A 24,116-nucleotide genomic window follows, 5' to 3' on the forward strand; every position below is an offset into this window, starting at 1 on the left:
GGGAACGCGACCATAGGGATTGGTCCAGAGAGCGACATCGCTGATTGGCCAGCGATGTCATGTGCGCGTTTGGCGCCCGATTGAGTCAGTTCGGCGAAGTCTTCAAGGAAGACAGTAAGTTTGTATTGGTTGTCCTTTACCTTGTTGTTTAACTCTGTATCCGAATATTGCGGCTGCAATAAACTCCTCTTACAACCAACAAGTTTCGGACTCGCCATATTGGTGACCCCGACGTGATCTGGACGATCACCGACTGAGCAGGAACCCGACGCCTCGTTGACGATGACCGAGCAGGGCACACCGGAGTCAAGCGCGGCAGGCGTTCATCTACCGTTGTTTTGGACGCACGCACCGCAAGCTTGGTTTATCCACGCCGAGGCTCAATTTCATATAAAGAAGATGTCGGACGAATCCACGAAGTACTTCTACCTCGTCAGCGCTCTATCGCCGGACACAACCAAGCGCGTGATGCGGTTCATCGTGAATCCACCTGCGGAAAACAAGTACGAGGCCATGAAGAAAGTATTACTGCGAACCTTCGGGTTTAATAAGCATGGTGGTGCGGCAAAACTTCTGCACCTACCGGATCTTGGAGACCAACTGCCTTCCGTCCTCATGGCCGAAATGATGATGCTAGCCGGTGAGCATACGGATTACCCTATGTTCGAGCAGGCATTCCGCGAGAAACTTCCCGAGGATGTCCGACTGCAGCTCACGGATTGTTCTTTTAAGGACCCCGAAGCATATGCAGCGAAAGCGGACGCGCTCATAGCGGCAAAAAACAAGGCGAGTGGTTCGATCAACAAAGTCTCGACATCAGTGACCACGCCACAGCGACGGCAAGATGGCGCCATGTCTCCCGCCAATTCTCAGAAAGCCCGCCAAAAAGATCCGCACAAGCGCGGCTGGTGCTATTATCACCTACGATGGGGTAACGAATCCCGCAACTGTCGTTTGCCTTGTACCTTCGCAGGAAATGCCTCGGCCGATCGTACATAGGGGCAGTTACGATTGGCCAGAACCGGCGCCTCTATGTCCATGATCGATTCACGGACACAGAATTTTTGGTAGACACGGGAGCCATCGTCAGCATAGTGCCGCCGACCGACCTCGAAACCAGATCGGGTAAGACAGGTCCCACCCTCATCGCGGTTAATGGCAGCCCAATTCGCACTTTCGGTACACGGACGTCAAACAAGCGATCCTGGGCGCAGATTTTCTCTGGGCTTTTTCACTGGTTCCTGATGTCCGCGGTAACGACCTCCGACCCTCCGCCGAAGATGAGCACGTCGCTCCGACAATCGCCTCCTCGCCCAGCCCTACTGTCCAGGCCGTCGTCGCGGCCCCCGACTCGTATGCTGCGATTCTGGCAGAGTTTCCGGAGCTGCTCGTCCAACGTTTTGACACGCCTTCGGCTAAGCACGGTGTGGTCCATCACATCCGCACCGAAGGCCCTCCCGTTTTCGCTCGGGCCAGGAGACTACCGCCAGACAAACTGGTGGTGGCAAGGGCGGAGTTCAGGAAAATGGAGGAAATGGGAATTGTCCGTCAGTCTGACAGCCCGTGGGCCTCGCCGTTACACATGGTCTCCAAAGCATCTGGGGGGTGGAGACCATGTGGCGATTATCGGCATCTCAATGCTGTCACCACGGCTGATCGCTACCCCATACCGCACCTACAGGATTTTTCATCTGGGCTGGAAGGAGCGGTGGTGTTTTCCAAAATCGATTTGGTGCGAGGATACCATCAGATTCCGGTGCGACCGGAGGACATACAGAAAACTGCAACAATTACTCCGTTCGGGTTGTTTGAATGGTTGCGTATGCCTTTCGGTTTAAAGAACGCGGCACAGGCTTTCCAGCGACTGATGGACCGCGTGGGCCGGGGTTTACCGTTTTTGTTTATTTATTTAGACGACATCCTGGTAGCCAGCCCCTCCGTGCAGGAACACCAGGCCCATTTGCGGACCGTGTTCCAGCGGCTCCAAGACCACGGGCTCATAATCCAACCCTCCAAATGTCAATTCGGCCTTCCTGCTCTTGATTTTCTAGGGCACAGAATTACCCCTGCCGGCGCCTCCCCTTTGCCCGAAAAGGTGGAGGCTATCCGGGCATTTCCTAGGCCCACCACAGTAAAAGGGCTACAGGAGTTCGTAGGCATGGTTAATTTCTACCATAGGTTCGTTCCGGCAGCTGCGCGAGTCATGCGCCCACTCTTCCAATGCCTTGCAGGGAATCCGGTAGAGTTGTTGTGGTCCCCGACCGCTGAGTCGGCTTTTACAGCAGCTAAGGCAGCTTTGGCAGACGCCACCATGTTGGTCCATCCGAGCCCCTCCGCCCCCACGGCCCTGACGGTTGACGCCTCTGACGTGGCGGTGGGCGGGGTTCTGGAGCAGCAGGTCGGTGGCCGTTGGCAGCCTTTAGCGTTTTTCAGCCGGCAACTAAATTCGGCCGAGCTGAAGTATAGCGCATTTGACCGAGAGCTTCTGGCTCTCTATTTAGCTGTTCGTCATTTCAGGTACTTCCTCGAGGGCCGCCCATTTGTGGCATTTACGGACCACAAGCCATTAACATTTGCTTTTTTGAATTTGTCTGACCCATGGTCGGCCCGCCAGCAGCGGCACCTGACCGCTATCTCCGAATTTACCACCGATGTCCGTCATGTCGCGGGTAAGCTTAATGCCGTTGCTGACGCCCTGTCTAGACCTGCTTTTCCCCCTATTTCGGCGGTGGACTGCGAAGTGGATCCCAAGGAGCTTGCGGAGGCACAGCTCCTAGCGGATACCGTTTCGGCTTACCGGTCCACCACTTCGGGATTGAAGTTGGCCCAGGTAGCTTGTGGGTCGGAGGGCACGAAAGTCTGGTGCGATGTTTCTCTTCCCCGTCCCAGGCCGGTAGTACCGCCCTCCCTTCAGCGCCGGGTTTTCGATGCCATTCATGGGCTGGCGCACCCGTCCATCCGCTCCACCTCTGCCTTGGTAGCAGCGAGGTTTGTCTGGCATGGCCTGCGGAAACAGGTAGCGGGGTGGGCACGTTCCTGCGTGCCCTGTCAGACCGCTAAAGTCCAGCGCCACGTCCAGCCCCCTGTACAGGATTTCGAGGTCCCGGCTGTTCGTTTTTTCCACATCCACGTGGATTTGGTCGGGCCTTTGCCTTCCTCCCGGGGCTACACCCACCTCCTCACGGTGGTGGATCGGTTCACCCGGTGGCCAGAGGCTTTCCCATTGTTTGATATTTCGTCAGCGTCTTGTGCTAGGACTTTGGCCCTTCATTGGGTAGCTCGTTTCGGGGTCCCGGCAGTTATTACCACTGACAGAGGGCCACAGTTCACTTCGTCCCTCTGGGCCGCGCTGGCAGAACTGTACGGGTCCAAGTTACAACCCACGACTGCATATCACCCCCAAGCAAATGGACTCGTAGAAAGGTTCCACCGCCAACTTAAGGCGTCCCTCAGTGCAAGGCTTGAAGGCCCGGACTGGGTAGACCAACTCCCTTGGGTTCTTTTGGGCATCCGGACTGCTCCTAAGCCAGATCTCGGTGCGTCGTCCGCAGAGCTAGTATATGGCTCGACACTTCGAGTACCCGGAGATCTGTTTCCGGACCCTTCAGACCTGCTGCCTACAGTCCCATCAGTGTTAGCATCTCTCCGGGAACGGGTGGGCTCCCTGGCTCCAGTTCCGACTTCACGTCATGGGTGTCCCATGGTACATGAACCGTCTTCCCTGAAGGACTGTGAGTTTGTTTTTCTGCGTAAAGATGCCCATCGCGCCCCGTTGCAAAGGGTCTATCAAGGGCCGTTCCGGGTTTTACGTAAGGGAACGGCTACCTTCACCTTAGACATGTGCGGCAAGAGTGAGCTCGTCTCGGTGTCCCGGCTCAAACCTGCCCATTTGGACCCGGATCAACCAGTCCTGGTCGGTCAAACCCCTAGGAGAGGCCGACCTCCGTTAGTTCCGCTCAGTACGGGACCCCCCGTTCCGACAGTTCCTCTAGGACCCCCCGTTCCGGCAGTCCCTCCAGGACCCCCCGTTCCGGTAGTTCCTCCAGAACCTCTCGTTCCGGCTGTTCCGCCAAGTCCGGAACCTCCGGCTCCTGTGGTTCAGGCTGTCCCTCTCCGTACTCGTTATGGTCGCGAAATCCGGCTCCCTGCTAGGTTCCGCACCTCGGGTTCTGGGGGGGGTCATGTAGCGACCATAGAGAATGGTCCAGGTCGTCGAACCCTCGGATTGGCCAGCGAGGTCACGTGGGAACGCGACCATAGGGATTGGTCCAGAGAGCGACATCGCTGATTGGCCAGCGATGTCATGTGCGCGTTTGGCGCCCGATTGAGTCAGTTCGGCGAAGTCTTCAACGAAGACAGTAAGTTTGTATTGGTTGTCCTTTACCTTGTTGTTTAACTCTGTATCCGAATATTGCGGCTGCAATAAACTCCTCTTACAACCAACAAGTTTCGGACTCGCCATAACCCAATCTATGGACACCCTACAGTGGAAAGAGCATTTGGGTGACTGGCAGGAATCTTCTGCCATTTGGGAATGAAGCATTTCTGTTTCCCTTCTCTTCCCAACATCAACCCCCACCCCCCACCCTAGCCCATCCCAGAACCTTAACTGGGTTGAGGAGAGGTTGGTGTTGGGGAGGACTCAGCAAATTCACTCGCTCACTCACCGAGTCCATGAGGCTGTCGAAAGGCCACTCTTCCTGCGTCTGGTCACTCCTGCCTCACAGCTGCAATCCTCTCTCTCACACGCTGTTTTTGTTTCAGATTTCGATTTAGAAAGATTTTGGGTGACTGGCAGATGCTGATTTATACTGAAGATAGACGCACAATGCTGGAGTAACTCAATGGGTCAGGCAGCACCTCTGGAGAAAAAGAATGGGTGACATTTGGGTCAGAACCCTACTTCAGACGGTGGTCTGACCAGAAACATCACCTATTTTTTTCTTCAGAGATGCTGCCTGACCCACTGAGTTCCTCCAGAATTTGGTGTCTATCCCAGGAATGGAATCCTGTTGGAACAATTTGATTGTTGATATCCAGAACCTTTTAATTGGTACAAGTATTGTATATGATCACTACCTATTTGTTCTTGGCTAATTCATGTAGATGACTTTCTTGCCTCAGAGTCTGCACAAGAATCTAAACTGATACTCTCGTGCAGTCATCAGGGTGTGGCACTGTGTCAGAGGTGCTCTGTTTGGGATGGGAGGTTAAGTCCATGTTTCCTTTTGGGTTGAGGTGAAAGATCCTGTGATCTCATTTCAAGGTGGAGCAGGATAATTATTCCCAGTATCCCGATCATTATTTATTCCTTTCTCGTCATCATTAGACTCACACACTCAACTACTCCTGTGCAAATATTCTAGATACGCTCACCAGAATCACAGGTAATTGGATCAAGTTATCTCTACACACAGACACACCTTCGTGGAATAAAGGCTGATGTACCAGTTACTTTGCTAATTTACTTTGTAATTGTGTAAGTGATCACGGTCCCGCACGGGAGATTGGTGACTAAAATTAGAGCACATGGTATTGGGGCTAGGGTGTTGACATGGATAGAAAATTGGTTGGCAGACAGGAAGCAAAGAGTATGAGTAAACAGATCCTTTTCAGAATGGCAGGCAGTGGCGAATGGAGTGCCGCATGGCTCGGTGTTGGGGCCACAATTGTTTACCATATATATTAATGATTTGGAAGAGGGAATTAGAAGCAACTCTAGCAAGTTTGTGGATGACACAAAGCTGGGTGGCAGTGTAAGCTGTGAAGAGGATGTTAGGAGGTTGCAGGGTGACCTGGACAGATTGAGTGAGGTGGCAGATGCAGTATAATATAGATATAAATTAGGTTATCCACTTTGGAGGCAAAAACAAGGAAGCAGATTATTACCTCAGTGGTGTTAGGTTAGGTGAGGGGGAGGTGCAGCGAGACCTGGTTGTCCTTGTACACCAGTCACTGAAAGATGGCGTGCAGGTACAGCAGTCAGTGATTAAAGCTAATGGAATGTTGGCCTTCATAACAAGAGGATTTCAGTATAGGAGTGAAGAGGTTCTTCTGCAGTTGTATAGGGCCCTGGTAAGACCACATCTGGAGTATTGTGTACAGCTTTGGTCTCCTAATTTGATGAAGGACATCCTTGTAATTGAGGCAGTGCAGCGTAGGTTCACGAGATTGATCCCTGGGATGGCGGGACTGTCATATGAGGAAAGATTGAAGTGACTAGGCCTGTATTCACTGGAGTTTAGAAGGATGAGAGGGAATCTTATAGAAACATATAAAATTATAAAAAGGACTGGACAAGCTAGATGCAGGAAAAATGTTCCGAATAGTGGGGGAGTCCAGAACCAGGGGCCACAGTCTTAGAATAAAGGGGAGGCCATTTAAAACTGAGGCGAGAAAAAACCGTTTCACCCAGAGTTGTGAATTTGTGGAATTCTCTGCCACAGAGGGCAGTGGAAGCCAAATCACTGGATGGATTTAAGAGAGAGTTAGATAGAGCTCTAGGGGCTAGTGGAATCAAGGGATACGGGGAGAAGGCAGGCAAGGGTTATTGATTGGGAACGATCAGCCATGATCATAATGAATGGCGGTGCTGGCTCGAAGCGCCGAATGGCCTCCTCCTGCACCTATTTTCTATGTTTTTATTTGGGTATGCAACTTTGAGGCTGGTAACAAAAGGAGGTGGTAAGAGGTTGTTTCTTCTGGCAGCAGAACCTAGAAGTCTGGACAATTGTCAGGAAAAGGAGCTGGATCTATAGGATGATGGAGAGAGTTTGAATTGTGAATCTTACGAGAGTTTGAGTTGTTTTTTCTACCACTGAGCTTGGTGGTATGTTTGGTTTCACAACTGATGGATTCTTTGATTTGGATGGAACCAAAGGAAATGGGTATCAGATGCGAAGGTGAATTTAGATTCATCGAGTCCATGCCAACCAACGATGACCCGTACACTAGTTCTATCCTCCACACTAGGGACAATTTGCAGAAGCCACTTAACCTACAAATCTGCACGCTTTTGGAATTTGGGAGGAAACCGGAGCACCCGGCGAACACCTACAGGGAGAACATACAAACTCCGTACAGACATCACCTTCATTTTCAAACCTGTGTCTCTGGCACTGGAAGGCAGCAACTCTACCACTGCATCACTGTGCTGCCCTTTGTTTGGATTTGTGGATCAGCCGTTATCTTTTTGAAAGTTTGAGTAGGATTAGGCCATTCAAACCAATTCTTCTGTTCATTAAATGGATTAGTTCAGGGTTGGTTTTCCCCCAGAAGTTCCATGAGATGTTTATGAAGACATCCATTTGGTTCTAATTTTAACTGCAACCTGTCAAGGAATCTAACGTGTCTGCATTCCTCACCATTTCAAGTCCCTTGCTGTACGCCTTCAATTTCATCTTTGTGCAAGTATTATAATTCTGTAAAGTGTCCGAGTTGCTTCTGTTCTAATGGTGAAGGGGGCCCCTGCTGAATAGTCCCCTGAAGGTACATTTTAAGTCAAGGTGGGACTTATTTGGGAATGTGATATTGATGTTTAACACGATAACTTCTGTAATAGATCAAAACTTGTCTCTTTGGTGTAAAGTGAGAAGTGCTAATGGTGAGGTTGTCATTCAGTGACTGTTTCCTTATGACATTTCTCCAAGTGAATTTATGAACACAGTAATATGAGAAGGAATTTATTGCTGTATAGCCTATCCCATTAGCAATTAAAATTCTATACTCGCAGGAAGTTGATGCAACTTTTGGAGTGCTGTTTTTTTACTTTTCATCTTTTTTTTTGGTAACTGGTTTCACTCTTAATCTTGCTGGTTTCCATTTACTGTCTGCCATCGGATATTACAAATGCTGGGGATCTTCTCCTTGCATACACAATACTCATTGTAACTCCTGCCTGGTCGTAACTGAGTGTCTCGAAATCAAACCCAGATCATTCTTCCTCCAGACTCATTCCGACATTTCTTGATGTGGTTTTGGGTCATGATCAAAGTTGCATAAAAATGCATGAGACTCCACTGAGGAATTTTACTCTTCTAAACTACAGAACATTTGATAAGTTGTATTGCCCCCAGGTTGGCCTAGAATAATACCCAGAGGCCGTTTGGCCCATTTATGTTTGAGATATCTCTCTGATAAGAGCTAACCGCAGCAAAGGCTGATGCAATATGCGGGTAGCTTCAAGCCCATTGCACAGATGGTATGGTGAGGAAGAATAACAGAGTGTACGCATAATCAAGAGAACTATCCTTTCTGCACCCGATCAACATTTCCTTTTCCAAGGGAATGAAATAGTCCAAAGAACTGTTTTACAAAAAAAAAACCTTGAGATAACCAACAATAAACGTAAAGGTGGTGATTCAAGAGGATAGAATGCAGGTAGTGTCCTGGGTGGAGTGGTGTTTTTCTAAGGTGGGGCTTATTTGAGCTTTGGTAATAGTCTCAGTGAAGTACAGATAAGGACTTTGGCTTTATTAATAGAAGAGAAGGCATTGTGTTTGAGCATGAAGATGAACTGCCTTGGTGAAAGGATATGAGACACGATCACAGCCCAAACTCAAATTAATGAACTGCTGGTGAGGTTTTATTAACCAAAGTGAAAGATTGCAGGTGCATTATAATAATAATAATAATAATTCATTTATTTTATATAGCGCCTTATCGGGTGCTCAAAGCGCTTTACAAAAACAATTAACATAAAAACAAACAGACAAACTATCCTGACGGAAAAGCGGCGAATAAACAACGCCAGCGTCCTCTCACGTCAGGGTCCGGCAGTAGACAACAAAAAGCACAGGACACACAGATACAATTTTTACACAAACAGCCATCACAGTGATTGCTCTAGGCATACCCTCACTGTGATGGAAGGCAAAGTCTTATCTCCTCCTCATTCTTCTCCCGTGGTGCCACGAGGTGATCGAGGCTCCCAACTTTTTGAAGCCCCCACCGGGCGATGGAAAGTCCCAGGGCCGAGCCGAGCAGGCCGATGAAAGTCCTGAGCCCCCACCGGGCGATGGAAAGTCCCAGGGCCGAGCCGAGCAGGCCGATGAAAGTCCTGAGCCCCCACGCAGGGTGATGAAGGGCCTGCGAGCGGGTCGATCGTACCTCGCGCTTCGGGGCGGTCGAAGCTGCTACGGCTGGAGCTCCCAAAAACCGGTCGCCAGCCAGGGACCTGCGAACTCCCGATGTTGCGGTCTGCAGGGCCCACGGCCGAAGCCTCCGAGATGGTAAGTCCAGGCCCTGCGACCGGAGTCTTCAAGGTCGATCCCAGCTGGAGGCCGCCGACTCCACGATGTTAGGCCGTAGCGCGAACGGAGATACGACACGGTAAAGGTCGCATCTCTGTTGAGGAAGAGATTAGAAAAAAAGGTTTTCCCCAACCCCCCCACCACCCCCCACATACACAGAGTTAAAAATAGAACAAAACGTACATTAAACGATGACAGTAGACAAAAAACAAAAAAAAGACAGAGAGACTGCCGGTGAGCCGCAGCTGCAGAACACAGCCACGCCCCTAAATTAGGTGGTTTCAATGGGTCGAAGGGTGGGTTGTGTATCTGTCTGCCTGTGTCTTACTGGTTGTCAGTGTACAGCTTTCACACACAACTCTTGCAAAGGTTCAAGGTTGGCCACTGTTCATAATATACTTGTAAAACATTATCAATGCAGTTTAACAGCAGGCCAAAGGATTACAAAGTGCTCACTGCATTGGTAGTTAATTTGGCAGATATTAATCTTCATAGAATCTTAATGCATCTTGCATTTCATCTTTATGCAGTGAAATTAAAATGTGAAAAGTAGCAATTTGAAAGAGTGAAGTGTTTAAGGAAAATTAATTTCCTTTCCCCCCACCCCTCCCCCAATTTCCTCGTCACCTCTCAACCATATCTGGAATTTGCAAGGCAAATTAGCTGCTCCCAGATCTTTGTTTCAAGTCCCAACTAGTTCCTTAGAAGTTGAAAAGTCAACTTTATTTATTGTTTTGTGCAATAATAATTGAAATGTCTGCTGCATAAAAGGATTGGAATAATGCTAAAGCTTTGCAATGGTGTCGTGTGGAGCACTCGGCCTGACACTAAGTCGACGCACTATGAAGCTTCCCAGCTTCTTGACATAACTTCTCTCAACTTGTAGGTTTTTATTTAAACAACATATTAAATTTGCAAGGGAACATCCTGCACCGAGTGAATTCCCTATACTAGAGACACTCAGATGATACATATTAAATTGTAAACCGTCTCAGTGACTTTTATAATTGCAACTTTTATAATTACACCTGAACATTTTGTTGACTAGCACATCATGGTACTGAATGTTTTTTGTAGACTGTAACTCGTGCATGTGCACAGACCAACAACACACATACACCATATATGCAGCATGAGCATGCGCACACACACGGGCACACAAACTTCATCTCTAATGTATTTCCACCATAATTCATTCTCTGTAATGGTACACTGAGTTTAATGGGGGGGAGGAGGAGGGGGGGGGGGAGGAGGAGGGGGGGGAGGAGGAGGAGGGGGGGGGGGAGGAGGGGGGGGGAGGAGGAGGAGGGGGGGAGGAGGGGAGGAGGAGGGGGGGGGAGGAGGAGGAGGAGGGGGGGGGGAGGAGGAGGAGGAGGAGGGGGGGAGGGAGGGGGAGAGGGAGGAGGGGAGGGGGGGGGGAGGAGGGGGGGGGAGGGAGGGGGAGGGAGGGGAGGAGGGAGGGGGAGAGGGAGGAGGGGAGGGGGGGAGAGGGAGGGGGGGGGGAGGGGAGGGGAGGGAGGGAGGGGGGGAGGGGGAGGGGGAGGGGGAGGGGAGGGGGAGGTTTGGGCCCAATGGGTCCCCTTGGTCTAGTAGCTAACTAAAATACTGTGTCCTTTTTATAACATGCAATCATAACGCATACATTTTTATATTTCTGATTATGTACACATTCTGAATTTTTAATGCAGTTACTCTGCATCCAAAATTTAAGTACAATTGGGTGTGTGTTGTATTCAAGGTTAGTGAGATACCTTGCGATAAAACTTGATAATTTTTCATTAAGATTGAATGACTGGAATGATGGATGTTCTACTGATCTACTCTTTGATTTCTTTTTAAATAGGAAGTTACTGGAAAGAGATTTGGGCAGAAAGATTTTCGATCTGCACTGGAGGATGGAGTCCTGCTATGCGAGTATGTATCAATGTAGACAAATGTGTGCATGGTATTGTTTCTCTGGTGGAGAGAGGGAAGCTGGAAAGGGCTACTGGGTGGACTTTGGGACTGGAATATAAAGCTGCTTTTAAGCTTGCAGTTCCATGGAGTATCATCTGCTCGATTTTTGACTTCTGTGCATATGCAAAAATTGTGTGGTATATCAGAGTATTACAGTGAGGGGTGTGGGGAGCATCAATGAGTAACAGTCAAGGGTGTGGGATGTATCTACTGCAGGGAGGGGCGTGGGATGTATCAGCGTGATACAGGGAGGGGCAAGGGATGATCAGCGTGATACAGGGAGGGGCGAGGGATGTATCTACTGCAGGGAGGGGCGTGGGATGTATCAGCGTGATACAGGGAGGGGCAAGGGATGATCAGCGTGATACAGGGAGGGGCGAGGGATGTATCAGCGTGATACAGGGAGGGGCGAGGGGTGTATCAGCGTGATACAGGGAGGGGCGTGGGTTGTATCAATAATTCAGGGAGAGGTGAAGGATGTTTCGGTGTGGTAGTGGTGTCACAAGGAGAGGTGTGAGGTGTATTAAAGTAACATGGGAAGAGGTGTGAGATGTATTGGAGTGAAAAGGGGAGGAGAGCAAAGTGTATTGGAGTGCCTTTAGAGAGGGCTCCTGGTATATTGTAATGACGGGGAAAGTCTGGATGCATTGGAATGAAATGTGGAGGAGTGCAATATGTTTTGAGGTGATACAGGAAAGGGTGTGGGGTGCAGTGAAATAATGGGGAGGGGCATGGGGTCCAATGTACTGAGACAGGGTGGGGAGTGAGCCTCGTCTTTTCATCCCTACCCCTGTGTACAATGGTGCAGGGGTGGTTCTGCCTCAAGCCTTGTGGGGAGGGGGGTCCTCGTCTTGCATACAGTGGGGGGTAGCTGCCTTGATCCCAGTGGGGGGGGGGGGGGGTGTGGTCCCCTCTGCCCTGCAAGACGTCCCTGGACAAGGGTCCGGTCTTGCAACCTACTGGGCTGCCTTGACGTGTTCTATCTGCCTGGTCACCATTACCATTACTTTGAGCTGCACCAACATGGCCGCTTCATCCGTGGGCCACCCATGTAAACATGGTTCCACGTGACCTGAGGCTGTGTAATCTGAGCTGTGGATGGGACCCGGGTGTTGTCCGTGCACCCAGCTCTCCTTGAGGCACCTTCACCTTCACCTTCACTCTCCTTGGCAAAGTCCGTGGTCCCTGCATGCTTCAAAAGATCCATCATTGTACCGGTGCCAAAGAATGCCTCTCCAGCGTGTTTAAATGACTACCGACCGGTGGCCCTCACCTCGGTTGTCATGAAATGCTTGGAGAGGCTAGTCAAGAAGCACATCTGCGCCCTCCTTCCTCGCAACATGGACCCACTACAGTTCGCATACCGTCCGAACAGGTCCACGGATGATGCGGTCTCCCAGGTTCTACACACCGCTCTCTCTCATCTGGACAGCCAGGGGGGCTATGTGAGGATGCTGTTCATTGACTTTAGTTCAGCATTCAACACAATAGTCCCCAGCAGACTGGTTGAAAAGCTGCTGGAACTGGGGCTTAGCACCCCTCTGTGTGCCTGGGTCCTGGACTTTCTCACTGCCAGGCCCCAAGTGGTCAGGATGGGGGAACACACATCTAGCTCCCTCACCCTGAACATAGGATCCCCCCAGGGCTGCGTCCTTAGCCCCCTACTGTACTCCCTGTACACACATGACTGTAGGGCCAGGTTCAGCTCAAACTCCATCATCAAGTTTGCTGATGACACTGTGGTGGTGGGCCGGATCTCCAACAACAATGAGAAGGCCTACCGGGAGGAGGTGGCTGATCTGGCACTCTGGTGTCAGGACAATAGCCTCCTCTTGAATGTCACTAAAACAAAGGAGCTGATTGTGGACTTCAGAAGGGCTAAACATCCAAGGACGTACACGCCACTGGAGATAAATGGGTCTATTGTGGATAGGGTGAGCAGTTTCAAATACTTGGGAGTCCGCATCGCAGAGGATCTGACGTGGGCAACGCACATTGCCGCACTGGTGGGTAAGGCTAAGCAGCGCCTTTACCACCTTAGACAACTGAGGAAATTCAGAGTGTCGCTGAAGATCCTTCATTGCTTCTACTCTGGGGCTGTAGAGAGCATCCTGTCCGGCAACATTACAGTCTGGTTTGGGAACAGCTCTGCCCAGGACAGGATGGCCCTGCAGAGAGTAGTGCGTTCGGCAGAACGCACCATGGGAACTACACTCATCCCCCTGCAGGACCTATACATCAGGAGGTGCAGATCCAGAGCAAGCAAGATCATGAGGGACCCCTGCCACCCCAGTAACGGACTGTTCCAGATGCTACGGTCAGGCAAACGCCTCCGCTGTCACGCTGTGAAAACGGAGAGGATGAGACGGAGCTTCTTCCCACAGGCCATCAGGACTGTCAACTTTGATAACCCCAGAGACTAAATTTTTGTCGACACTTTTTGTGCTATGTTTAGTAACTTATTAACTTTATTTATATGCTGTAACTGTAATTCTTTTTGTGCACAACCCGCAGGCATTGCCACTTTCATTTCACTGCACATCGAGTATGTGTATGTGACAAATAAATTTGACTTGACTTGACTTGACTTCAAGCAGACGTGCTCAATAAAGGTTAAAACACACAGGTTAGATTAAGGGGGAAGGTGATGCATTCAAATTTTATTAAAAACAAATACATCTTCATTCTATCAAAATTTGTGACATTTGCGAAACAATTATCTGTGAAAATTTGGATATTTAAGTTTAGGTTTTTAAGCCAAAAGAAAATATCGTTTAGCATTGGTGTTGATCAGGAAGTGTTTAGAGAGAAGCATGGAAACAGGCCCTTCAACCCACTGAATCCATGCTGACTATTGATCACCTGTTCACACCAGTTCTATGCTATCCTCATCCACTCCCCACACAGAGGCCAATTAACCCACAAACCAAGAACATCTTTGCATGTGGGAGGAAACCAGAGCGCCCAGAGGAAACCCACGTGGTCATAGAGAAAGTGTGCAAATTCCACACAGACAGCACATGAGGTCAGGATCGAACCCGTGTCTCTGGCAGTGTGAGGTAGTAACTTTACCACTGCATCACTGTGCTGACTGAATGGCGCCACTGCACAATTTTGGAAAGCTTGTTTGCTTCATGGGAGAGATAAGGTTTGCAGGTTGGACAGTTTAATTGGTCTTCATTTTGTGTTCGATGCTGCAATGGTGCACCAGCTGGTGGAGGAGGGAAGTGCCATCAGCAACTCCTGCACTTCTGCCTTCCATTGCAGCTCTGCATACGTCAGAGTTTGCTGCCGGAATTTGTTCCTTCCGATGGTGATGGTTATCAGGCTTATCAATGTTGTTGTTCACTCCACAACAATAGCTCAGTTCATGTGACAATAATATACCAACAACCATTGTTGAATGCGAAGAAAACTTTCATGCAACATTTGCTTTTGAATTTAAACATGATTGCCTTCTGGCCACTATGCAGGTTCAATAAATGCTGAGGAAACTTTGGCCATGAAATATTTAATCACCTGTGAATGCTATTTTCATCGTTTGATTATGAGAATGTGCAGAACATAGCCCCAGAAGCAAATAAAAGTCATTTTCAATTGCACAATCATGCATATACATGCATTTTGCCCTTTAATCCTACCACGTAGGGCAGTGTCCTTGTTTAATATTTGACTGTTCATTTGACGTACTTCTAGTTTGTAATGGTGACTCTGTTCTCCTCTCAGCTTTGAGCCTGCATTCTGTTAAGGTGCCCACTTAACACTGAGATGAGAAAGAAAATATCTTAAAGGGTCTTTTTGAAATCTCTTTGAGACAAGGGGGCTGTGGCGACAGAATCCATGGGTATGTTTAAGGCTGAGAAAGGTTTCTAATTAATAAAATAATCAAATGTCATGTGGAAAGGGCAGGAGAGTGGAGATGAGGAATGTTGGATCAGATATGATCCTATTGAGTGATGAAACAGACTGGATTATGGATTACCTTTTCCCTGCTCCTCCCTTTGGTCAGGGCCGGTCTATTTTTGGACTGTTTTTCCATGGGGGGGGGGGTTAGATCAGAGTGTAGCCATCGTCAGTAAATGCCAGTTTGGTTGCCCTTTCTTGAATTGTTTTGGGTTACCAGAACTCATTTCACTGTACCTTAATTGGCACATGTGACAATAAACTGACCTTGAAATCCTTGCATCAAAGTGGTGGTCAGAATTGTACATTGTACTTGAGTTTTGATTCAATCTGTGTATAATCTTGGGATTTGTGCATCAGTAGCTTAAATTTGCAAATTTTTTTCAGCAGGTCAAATTTGCCACCTTGTATCAGTGTCCATTGCTGCTGGTTTTAATAAGTTATTCATCATGTCCTGCAGTCACTTATTTTCTGAAGTTACTTCTGGCAGTTTTGAGCTTAAGCTTTCACTGTTCACTTGCTTGATCTATACTAAGGTAAACATTACACTTCCCCACCTGGCAGTGTATTTTAAAAAAGCTTTTAAAAACAGCAGACAGTGAAAGTTCTAAATAAAATCAGCAGGTCAGGCAGCATCTGCAAAGAGAGAAACTGGGTCAAAGTTTCAGATCACTTGCTCTTCATTAGTTGTCCTTTTTTTTTCTTAGCCTGATTTGAAATCCCCTCAATTGCAGTGTCTTTGAAAGAGCAATTAATTAAAATATAGTATACCCAGTCCAGTTCCTGCGATCCTCAGCATGTGAACCCTTGACAAGTTGGCCACAGCTAAATTTGCATTGCTTCCCTCTCTGAAACCTATTTGCAGATCACTTAGGACACTTCCAAGTTTGGGCTTGCTTTGTTTTTTTGAATTTGTGTGACATTTCTGAAAGCTTTCGAGACAAAAGTACACAATGTCCAAAAATTTCAGATGCGAGCACACAGATTCCCTCCCCAAATTTTGTACGTATCATCTAATTGCATAATTGTAACAGTCTATCTCCCCTCAAGAACAGCCAATATGTTAGAAAGTGTATTGTTAACAGCAGTTTTCTTCTGTGTGCCTACACCCAGATAGGCAATTGGCTCAAGCCAGTTCAATATGAACAATACAGGCGACCCCTCCATTACGATTGTTCCGGATATGGAAATCAGTCCTTGTAGAATTGGTGGATCACTATACAAAAGTTTGAAATAAGGAATAACATTTACTTTCTCAAAATTCATGTGGTTGGGATAAAAATAAATAACTTGGGATTCTGGCACATGCACGGATAACGTGGCTTAGTGTTACGGAAAATCGCAAGACTGACCATTTTCCAGGAGCCATAACATGGGGATTGGTTATTTAGTAAATTTCCCAAAAGGGTATCAATCCAATATTATATAAATCGTATGCTAGAGTGTCCTCTCTCAGGGTGATTTTTCTAGCGAATGCTGGGCTAACTGACTTGTAGTTCAGTGGAAAGGAATTGCCAAATGTTGTGGGAGGGGGAGGATGTTCAGTTTTGGAATCAGGCAGATAGATTTCACTCTTGTTTCCTTACTTGGACATCACTGTGATCCAATTTAGATCATTTTGTTCAAAGACTTTTTAATGCCTGATGAATCTGTCAGCTGCCGATGTCTCTCATTAGTTATAATTAAAGTGAGGACCATTCTTTGTTTACAAAACGTTGGCCTCACTGCACTTTTATGGACTATTTGACAATTTTTTCCTGAACAATGTGGATATTATTGGTGTTAAAAAAAGTAAGGACAAACAATTAAATGACAAGCAATTGAACTCCTGGTGTTTACTTTGTATATGACTGTAGCTTTTTAATCTAATCGGGACATGGACATTTCTGCCAGGGCCACCAATTATTGCCCATAGCTCTACTGCTCTTGAACAGAATGGTTTGTCAATGCATTTCAGTAACATAGAAATATAGAAAATAGGTGGAGGAGGAGTCCATTTGGCCCCATCGAGCCAGCACCGCCATTCATTGTGATCATGACTGATCATCCACAATCAGTAATCCGAGCCTGCCGTCTCCCCTTATCCCTTGATTCCACTAGCCCTTAGAGCTCTATCTAACTCTTTCTTAAATCCTTCCAGTGATTTGGTCTTCATTGCCCTCTGTGGCAGAGAATTCCACAAATTCACAACTCTCTGGGTGGAAAAAGTTCCTTCTCACCTCAGTTTTAAATGGCCTCCCCTTTATTCTAAGACTGTGGCCCCTGGTTCTGGACTCCCCCAACATTGGGAACATTTTTCCTGCATCTAGCTTGTCCAGTCCTTTTATAATTTTATATGTCTCTATAAGATCCCCTCTCATCCTTCTAAACTCCAATGAATACGAGCCTAGTCTTTTCAATCTTTCCTCATATGATAGTCCCACCATCCCAGGGATGAATCTCGTGAACCGACGCTGCACTGCCTCAATTACAAGGACGTCCTTCCTCAAATTAGGAGACCAAAACTGTACACAATATTCCAGATGTGGTCTTGCCAGGGCCCTATACAACTGCAGAAGAACCTCTTTACTCCTATACTGAAATCCTCTCATTATGAAGGCCAACATGCCATAAGCTTTCTCCAATGCCTGCTGTACCTGGACGCCAACTTTCAGTGACTGGTGTACAAGGACACCCAGGTTTCGCTGCACTTCCCCCTTACCTAACCTGACTCCATTGAGATAATAACCTGCCTCCTTGTTTTTGCTGCCAAAGTGGATAACCTCACATTTATCTACATTATACTGCATCTGCCATGCATCTGCCCACTCACTCAACCTGTCCAGGTCACCCTGCAACCTCCTAACATCCTCTTCACAGTTCACACTGCCACCCAGCTTTGTGTCATCTGCAAATTTGCTAGTGTTACTTCTAATTCCTTCATCCAAATCATTAATATATATGGTGAATAGTTGTGGCCCCGACACCGAGCCTTGCCACTCGCCACTGCCTGCCATTCTGAAAAGGACCCATTTACTCCTACTCTTTGCCAAACAATTCTCTATCCATGTCAACACTCTACCCCGAATACCAAGTATTCAATTAAAATGCAGGGATTTTTTGCTGTGGGACCGGACACAAATTGGCTAGGCTGATTAAGGATAACAGGATGACGAAATATTAATGAGAGACCTTTCTCTTGCAATATAATCGCTCACCCGCTAACTTAATTCAAACCAAATTTGATAAATTAATTGAATTAATTAAATTTGCCAACAGCTGTGCTGGGATAGGAACTCATGCCTCTGGCTAAGCAATCAGTTTCTTGACCTTGCTGGCCTATTAAATTAACCACTATTTTACAGTACTCACTGTGTGCTTCTATTCAGAAACTGCCAACTTTACTTGTTATTGATTAATTTTGCATGTTTTACAGAGGAGTCTCGCGTTATGTCTTCTTTCTTATCCTTCCCGTTTACACATAGTTCGGGATAGGAAATCTAATACAGGGGGACGTGTTGACATCTATTTGATTTGAGTGACCAGGGCAGTAGGTGACGCATAACACCATTTGCTCTTGTGTTCGTAGAGGTTTCTCCACTAAGTAAAGCTAACTAAAAATAACATTGCAAGAGACAAGCAAGTAATTGCACAAAAGCTAGATTTTTTGTTTCTCCTGGTCTTCCAGTTGTAATTAGTTTGCATATTACAGGGTTGAGTTATTTTACAGATTAATAGCTAAGACTATTAAAGGTAAGGCGGATATTGATTTTGGCTATGTGAACGATTGTGATACACCTTGATGTGCTGATGTTTGTCTTGGATAGTGTACATAAGAATGGGTAAGCTAATAACCAATTTGGAACTCGGTTCATTGCTTCTGGTCCTTGCAGGGAGGTAGCTTATTGCGTTCGGCTCCACCAGCTTAGTTGGTAGAGGAAGTGCTGAGTTCATAGCTCTGATATCTGACCCTGCTGCACATCACATTCCTGAATGCATGTAAATGATGGAAGCACAGAGCGCTTATGTTTGACTTTTCTGGGAAAATTTACTGCATCTAAAAAATAAATCGTGTGCTATCCCCTTCCAAGTTCCTTCAGTTAGTTTTCTGCTGCACTGATGCATCAGAAAAGGCTAAACCAACATTCCCCATGATCCGAGGAGCATTGCAGTTAATTGTTGAAGTCTGCCTGTTTGTAACTATGGACCACATGCCATGCAGCCCTCCCTCCCCCTTCTGATCTCAGCTCCAAGGGATTGTTCTCATTTGGCCTTCACTCTTTTCCTATCCAGTCTTACCCACCGATATCCTCAAGTGGCATATTTTCTTCTTCTCTTGTCCCTGTTCTTGAGTCCTAATGCTCCTGCCTTGAGCTCTCGTCACCTAATTGATGGTTGGCCTCATTTGAAAGCCAATGGAATGTTGGCCTTCATAACAAGACAAGTTGAGTATAGGAGCAAATAGGTCCTTCTGCAGTTGTATAGGGCCCTAGTGAGACCGCACCTGGAGTACTGTGTGCAGTTTTGGTCTCCAAATTTGAGGAAGGATATTCTTGCTTTTGAGGCCGTGCAGCGTAGGTTCACTAGGTTAATTCCAGGAATGGCGGGACTGTCATATGTTGAAAGACTGGAGCGGCTCGGCTTGTATACACTGGAATTTAGAAGGATGAGAGGGGATCTTATCGAAACATATAAGATTATTAAGGGGTTGGGCACGTGAGAGGCAGGAAACATGTTCCCAATGTTGGGGGAGTCCAGAACCAGGGGCCACAGTTTAAGAATAAGGGGCAGGCCATTTAGAATGGAGATGAGGAAAAACATTTTCAGTCAGAGTTGTAAATTTGTGGAATTCCTCACTGCCTCAGAAGGCAGTGGAGGCCAATTCTCTGAATGCATTCAAGAGAGAGCTAGATAGAGCTCTTAAGGATAGTGGAGTCAGGGGGTATGGGGAGAAGGCAGGAACGGGGTACTGATTGAGAATGATCAGCTGGCTCGAAGGGCCAAATGGTCTACTCCTGCACCTATTGTCTATTGTCTATTGACTATGTGACTGCGTAACCAACAATCAGATGCAATGAGTTCAAATCCCACCATAGAAACTGGGCAATTCAAAACTAAATATTTAATTGAAACAAAAAGATTAACATAGAACATAACATAACCTGCCAAGGGCGGCACAGTGGCGCAGCGGTAGAGTTGCTTGCTTGCAGCGCCAGAGAACGGAGTTCGATCCCAAGTAAGGGTGCTGTCTGTACAGAGTTTGTGCGTGACCTGCGTAGGTTTTCTCTGATATCTTCGGTTTCCTCCCACACTCCAAAGACGTACCGGTATGTAGGTTTATTGGCTCGGTAAATGTAAAAATTGTCCCGAGTGTGTGTAGGATAGCGTTAATACGCGGGGATCACTGGTCGGTGCGGAACCGGTGGGCCGAAGTGCCTGTTTCTGCGCTGTATCTCTTAACTAAACTAAACTAAAAGCTAATCACTGTGACGTTAACCATAAAACTAGTAGATTGATGCAAAAGATCATCTCATTCACTAATGTCTTTCAGGGAAGCAAACCGACCAATTGGCCCATACTGACTAAATTTGTCAGTCTGGTGGAGTCTTAACTCGCTCCCAAGTCTGAGAATAATTAGGAATGGATAATAAAGGCTGACATTGCTAACTATGTCCAAATTCCATGGGCAAATTAAATAAAAAACTATAGCCATGTGAGTCCCTTCCACAAGTACACTCCCAACTCCTAGCTCTCACTCTCTTGATTTTCCACTTGCATTGCATCCTCTGATATTCTTTGGTTAGCCATTCTTTCCAATGGTTCACAGATGGTGGTTAAGGGGTTCGACCCCTACTTTATGACCTGTGCACTTATCATGGATTTTATTTCTCCTCCTCCTGCTCAAATGTTCACAGTTCTATCATTCTATTTGACCTTGAGCTGAGCTTTACTTTGTCCTCCATCAATGGGGTCATCTACTTCTGTTGTCTCAACATTGTCTGTTCTTGTCTGCACTGTGGCTGAGCAACAAATTGATCTTTGATTTGCATTATAAAACAGGAAGCAATAATTACAAACACGATCTTTCCATTACGAAAGAAGGTCCTGCCTAATTTTCTGGATCCTGTCTTTCAATCCATCCCGGAATATACACAAACCTTTGTACCGTTGCCTGTCTTAGCAGCTTTATTAAACCCACCCATATGTATAATAATATGACTAAATGCTGGCAATAAAAACAAACTGGTTAACTTATTAGAAGTCATCTGAAAATCAACATTTTTAGACGATAATGTTCTGATAAAAGGTCATTGACCTGAAACATTAACTCTTGTTCCTCTTCCTACAGATGCTGCCTGACCTGCTAAGTATTTCTAGCATTTTCTGGTTTTATTTCCATTATCTATAGCTTTTGTTGTGCTCTTCATTTCAAGACATTTAATGCTAGAAGGGTAAAAAGTTTGAAGAAGGGTCCTGGCCCGAAAAGTCACCATCCTTTTTCTCCAGAGATGCTGCCTGACCGCTGAGTTACTCCAGCACTTTGTGTCTATCTTCAGTATATACCAGCATCTGCAGTTCCTTTCCACACAAAAGTGGTGGTAATATTTGTGCAAGGTATTAAAACAAATTAAATAAATGTGATTTTTATAATTTACTCAATAATTCTTGCAACATTCAATGGATACTTGTTAGATCTTCAGCGTCTCTTGAAAGCATATAAAGAGTGGTGGCGCAGCGGTAGAGTTGCTGACTTGCAGCGCGGGAGACCCGGGTTTGATCCTGTCTACGGATGCTGTCGGTACGGAGTTTGTACGTTCTCCCTGTGACCGCGTGGGTTTTCTCCGAGATCTTCGGTATCCTCCCACACGCCAAAGACGTACAGGTTTTAGGTTAATTGTCTTGGTAAATGTAAAATTGTCCACTGTGTGTAGGATAGCGTTAATATGTGGGGAGCGCTGGACGGCGTGGACCTGGTGGGCCGAAAGGCCGGTTTCCGCGCTGTATCTCTAAACTAAACTAAGAAAAGTAGGAGAAGAAGGGCTGATTAATGGTAGAGTTATCCAAGTTCTGTTTCACTGTGAAGTCTTCCGTCCCTCTGTACCACAGTTACTCTGTACAGTTTTCTCTTGCAGTCAGCAAGAGGCTATGCAATTATATGCTTGATTTTTACTGTCTTGGCAATGAGAAAAAATGGAAGCTCAGTAAAAGGTTGTTGTGAGGGGAGATGCCGTTTTACTGTAAGGGTACAGAGCTTGTGGCTGGAATCAAACACGATCTGTTGCTGAACAGGTAGGAATGGAGTTTCAAAAGATGATGGAGTTTGTTGATGCATTAGAAGGCATTAGAAGTGTCGGTTAAGAGGAAGAATTGGGGACACTTGATGTTATATGATGGATCTCAGTTCTTGACTAGGTCATTAGGTAGTGTGATACAGGTGGTAGCCAGGCATAGAATATATACAACAAAAGGTAGACACAAAAAGCTGGAGTAACTCAGCAGGACAGGCAGCATCTCTGGAGAGAAGGAATGGATGACATTTCGGGTCGAGACATTTCGGGTCGAGACCTTTCTTCAGAATATATACCTGTGTAGTGGTTTATTTTGTATAGTGTACCAGAGGTCTGCTGGTTTGTAATCAGGAACTGTTACAATATGATTTCATAAGACACTCCATTCAGACAGGGCAGTTAAGGATACATGTGAGGAATCAAGAAGAAGGACTTGCCACTCAATCTTTGAGGCTGATCCACCATCATATAGTATTCTGGCTGCTCAATGTAATCTCAACTCTACCGAATACGTGGCAACCTCTCATCCTTATCAAAAATCTGGTTAAATATTTGAAGCACAAGTACTTCCCTTCAAGAAAGTGTTCCAAGGACACCCCAGAGAGAGCATAAAGCAAAAAAAAAACAAAATCATCGTAGTTTTTACTAATTAACCATATATACACCAAATTAACAGTTTTGAAAACATTACCTTTGATGGAAAAAACGATGAAACGAAGGTTTGTTTACAAACAGCCGATCAGCTGAAAAAAGACTTAGCACCCGCGACCTATGATCGGCACATGCTCAATCGAGATACTGAACTCGCTTATGGGGCTAGGAGGGAGAGATAGATCAGCCATGATTGAATAGCGGAGTAGACTGGATGGCCTAATTCTACTCCTATTCCTTTTGACCAGTGATTGTCTCCCTGACTATATTCCTGCTTGAAGAACTAAAACAAATTAGCCTTTGATCCATTCCAGTGACTGACTGACTTCCAACAGCAAAAGATATTTTGTTTTTACTGCACATATAATATCAATGAGACATTTTTTGGGGGTGGGGCCAGAGCAGGAAATACTTTTGATAATTAGCTAGACTAATCTGTTCTAAATGTAAAACTAAATTTAAAGCATTGCACGAAGGTTGATTAGCAATACTACTACGCCCAACATTTAGGCAACAGGTCTATGGTGTAAGACTGTTACTTAAATTGCAAGTTGTGAACCATGGAGTTTCCAAAATGCTTTCTGACTGTTGTCAGTGAAGTAAATAACCTGTTTTCCTGAGCCTTTAGGACAGAAATTGCTTGTGAGCACTTGTCAAAGTGATCAACTTTATGAGACTGCAAGAAAAGTAGTGTTAAAGAGCCTCCAAGGAGAAAACATAGCGTTTTCTCTTTCCACAGATCCTGCATGACCTGCTAAGTATTTCCAAATTTTTTTGTTTTTATTTCAGATTTCCATCATCTGAAGCTTTTGGATTTTCAAAAAATGGTGTTCACATTGATTTCTATTTTAATTGTGCATTTACCAGTTTGAACTTGTTTCACCACTATCTGAGATCGATATTTATCAGAAAGATTACCATCTTTTGTATTGGAACAATAATATATTTGTTTAATAACTCAGCAGCAAATAAAAATGTTTGGATTTGCTATTGTTCATCCTGTATTCAGTGCAAGCAGTCATTCTCCCTTCTTCTCACCCCCATTGGGCAGGCGGTGTAAAAGCCCGAAAGCACATACCACCAGATT

At 46.4% G+C, this 24,116-nt stretch overlaps 1 protein-coding gene across 2 annotated transcripts in view; it reads left to right on the forward strand.

Moving 5' to 3' along the window:
- The window catches only part of LOC144595159 (LIM domain only protein 7-like), a 210,896-nt gene that overhangs the window by 35,913 nt on the left and 150,867 nt on the right, over nucleotides 1-24,116 (forward strand). For both annotated transcript variants that reach the window (XM_078402296.1, XM_078402297.1), the window contains exon 2: nucleotides 11,095-11,165. In XM_078402296.1, coding sequence (XP_078258422.1) covers nucleotides 11,095-11,165 — 71 coding nt within the window. The remainder of the gene's footprint in view (nucleotides 1-11,094; nucleotides 11,166-24,116) is intronic.

The sequence above is a fragment of the Rhinoraja longicauda genome, chromosome 7, assembly GCF_053455715.1.
Source record: "Rhinoraja longicauda isolate Sanriku21f chromosome 7, sRhiLon1.1, whole genome shotgun sequence".
In the NCBI taxonomy this organism is placed as follows: Eukaryota; Metazoa; Chordata; class Chondrichthyes; order Rajiformes; family Arhynchobatidae; genus Rhinoraja; species Rhinoraja longicauda.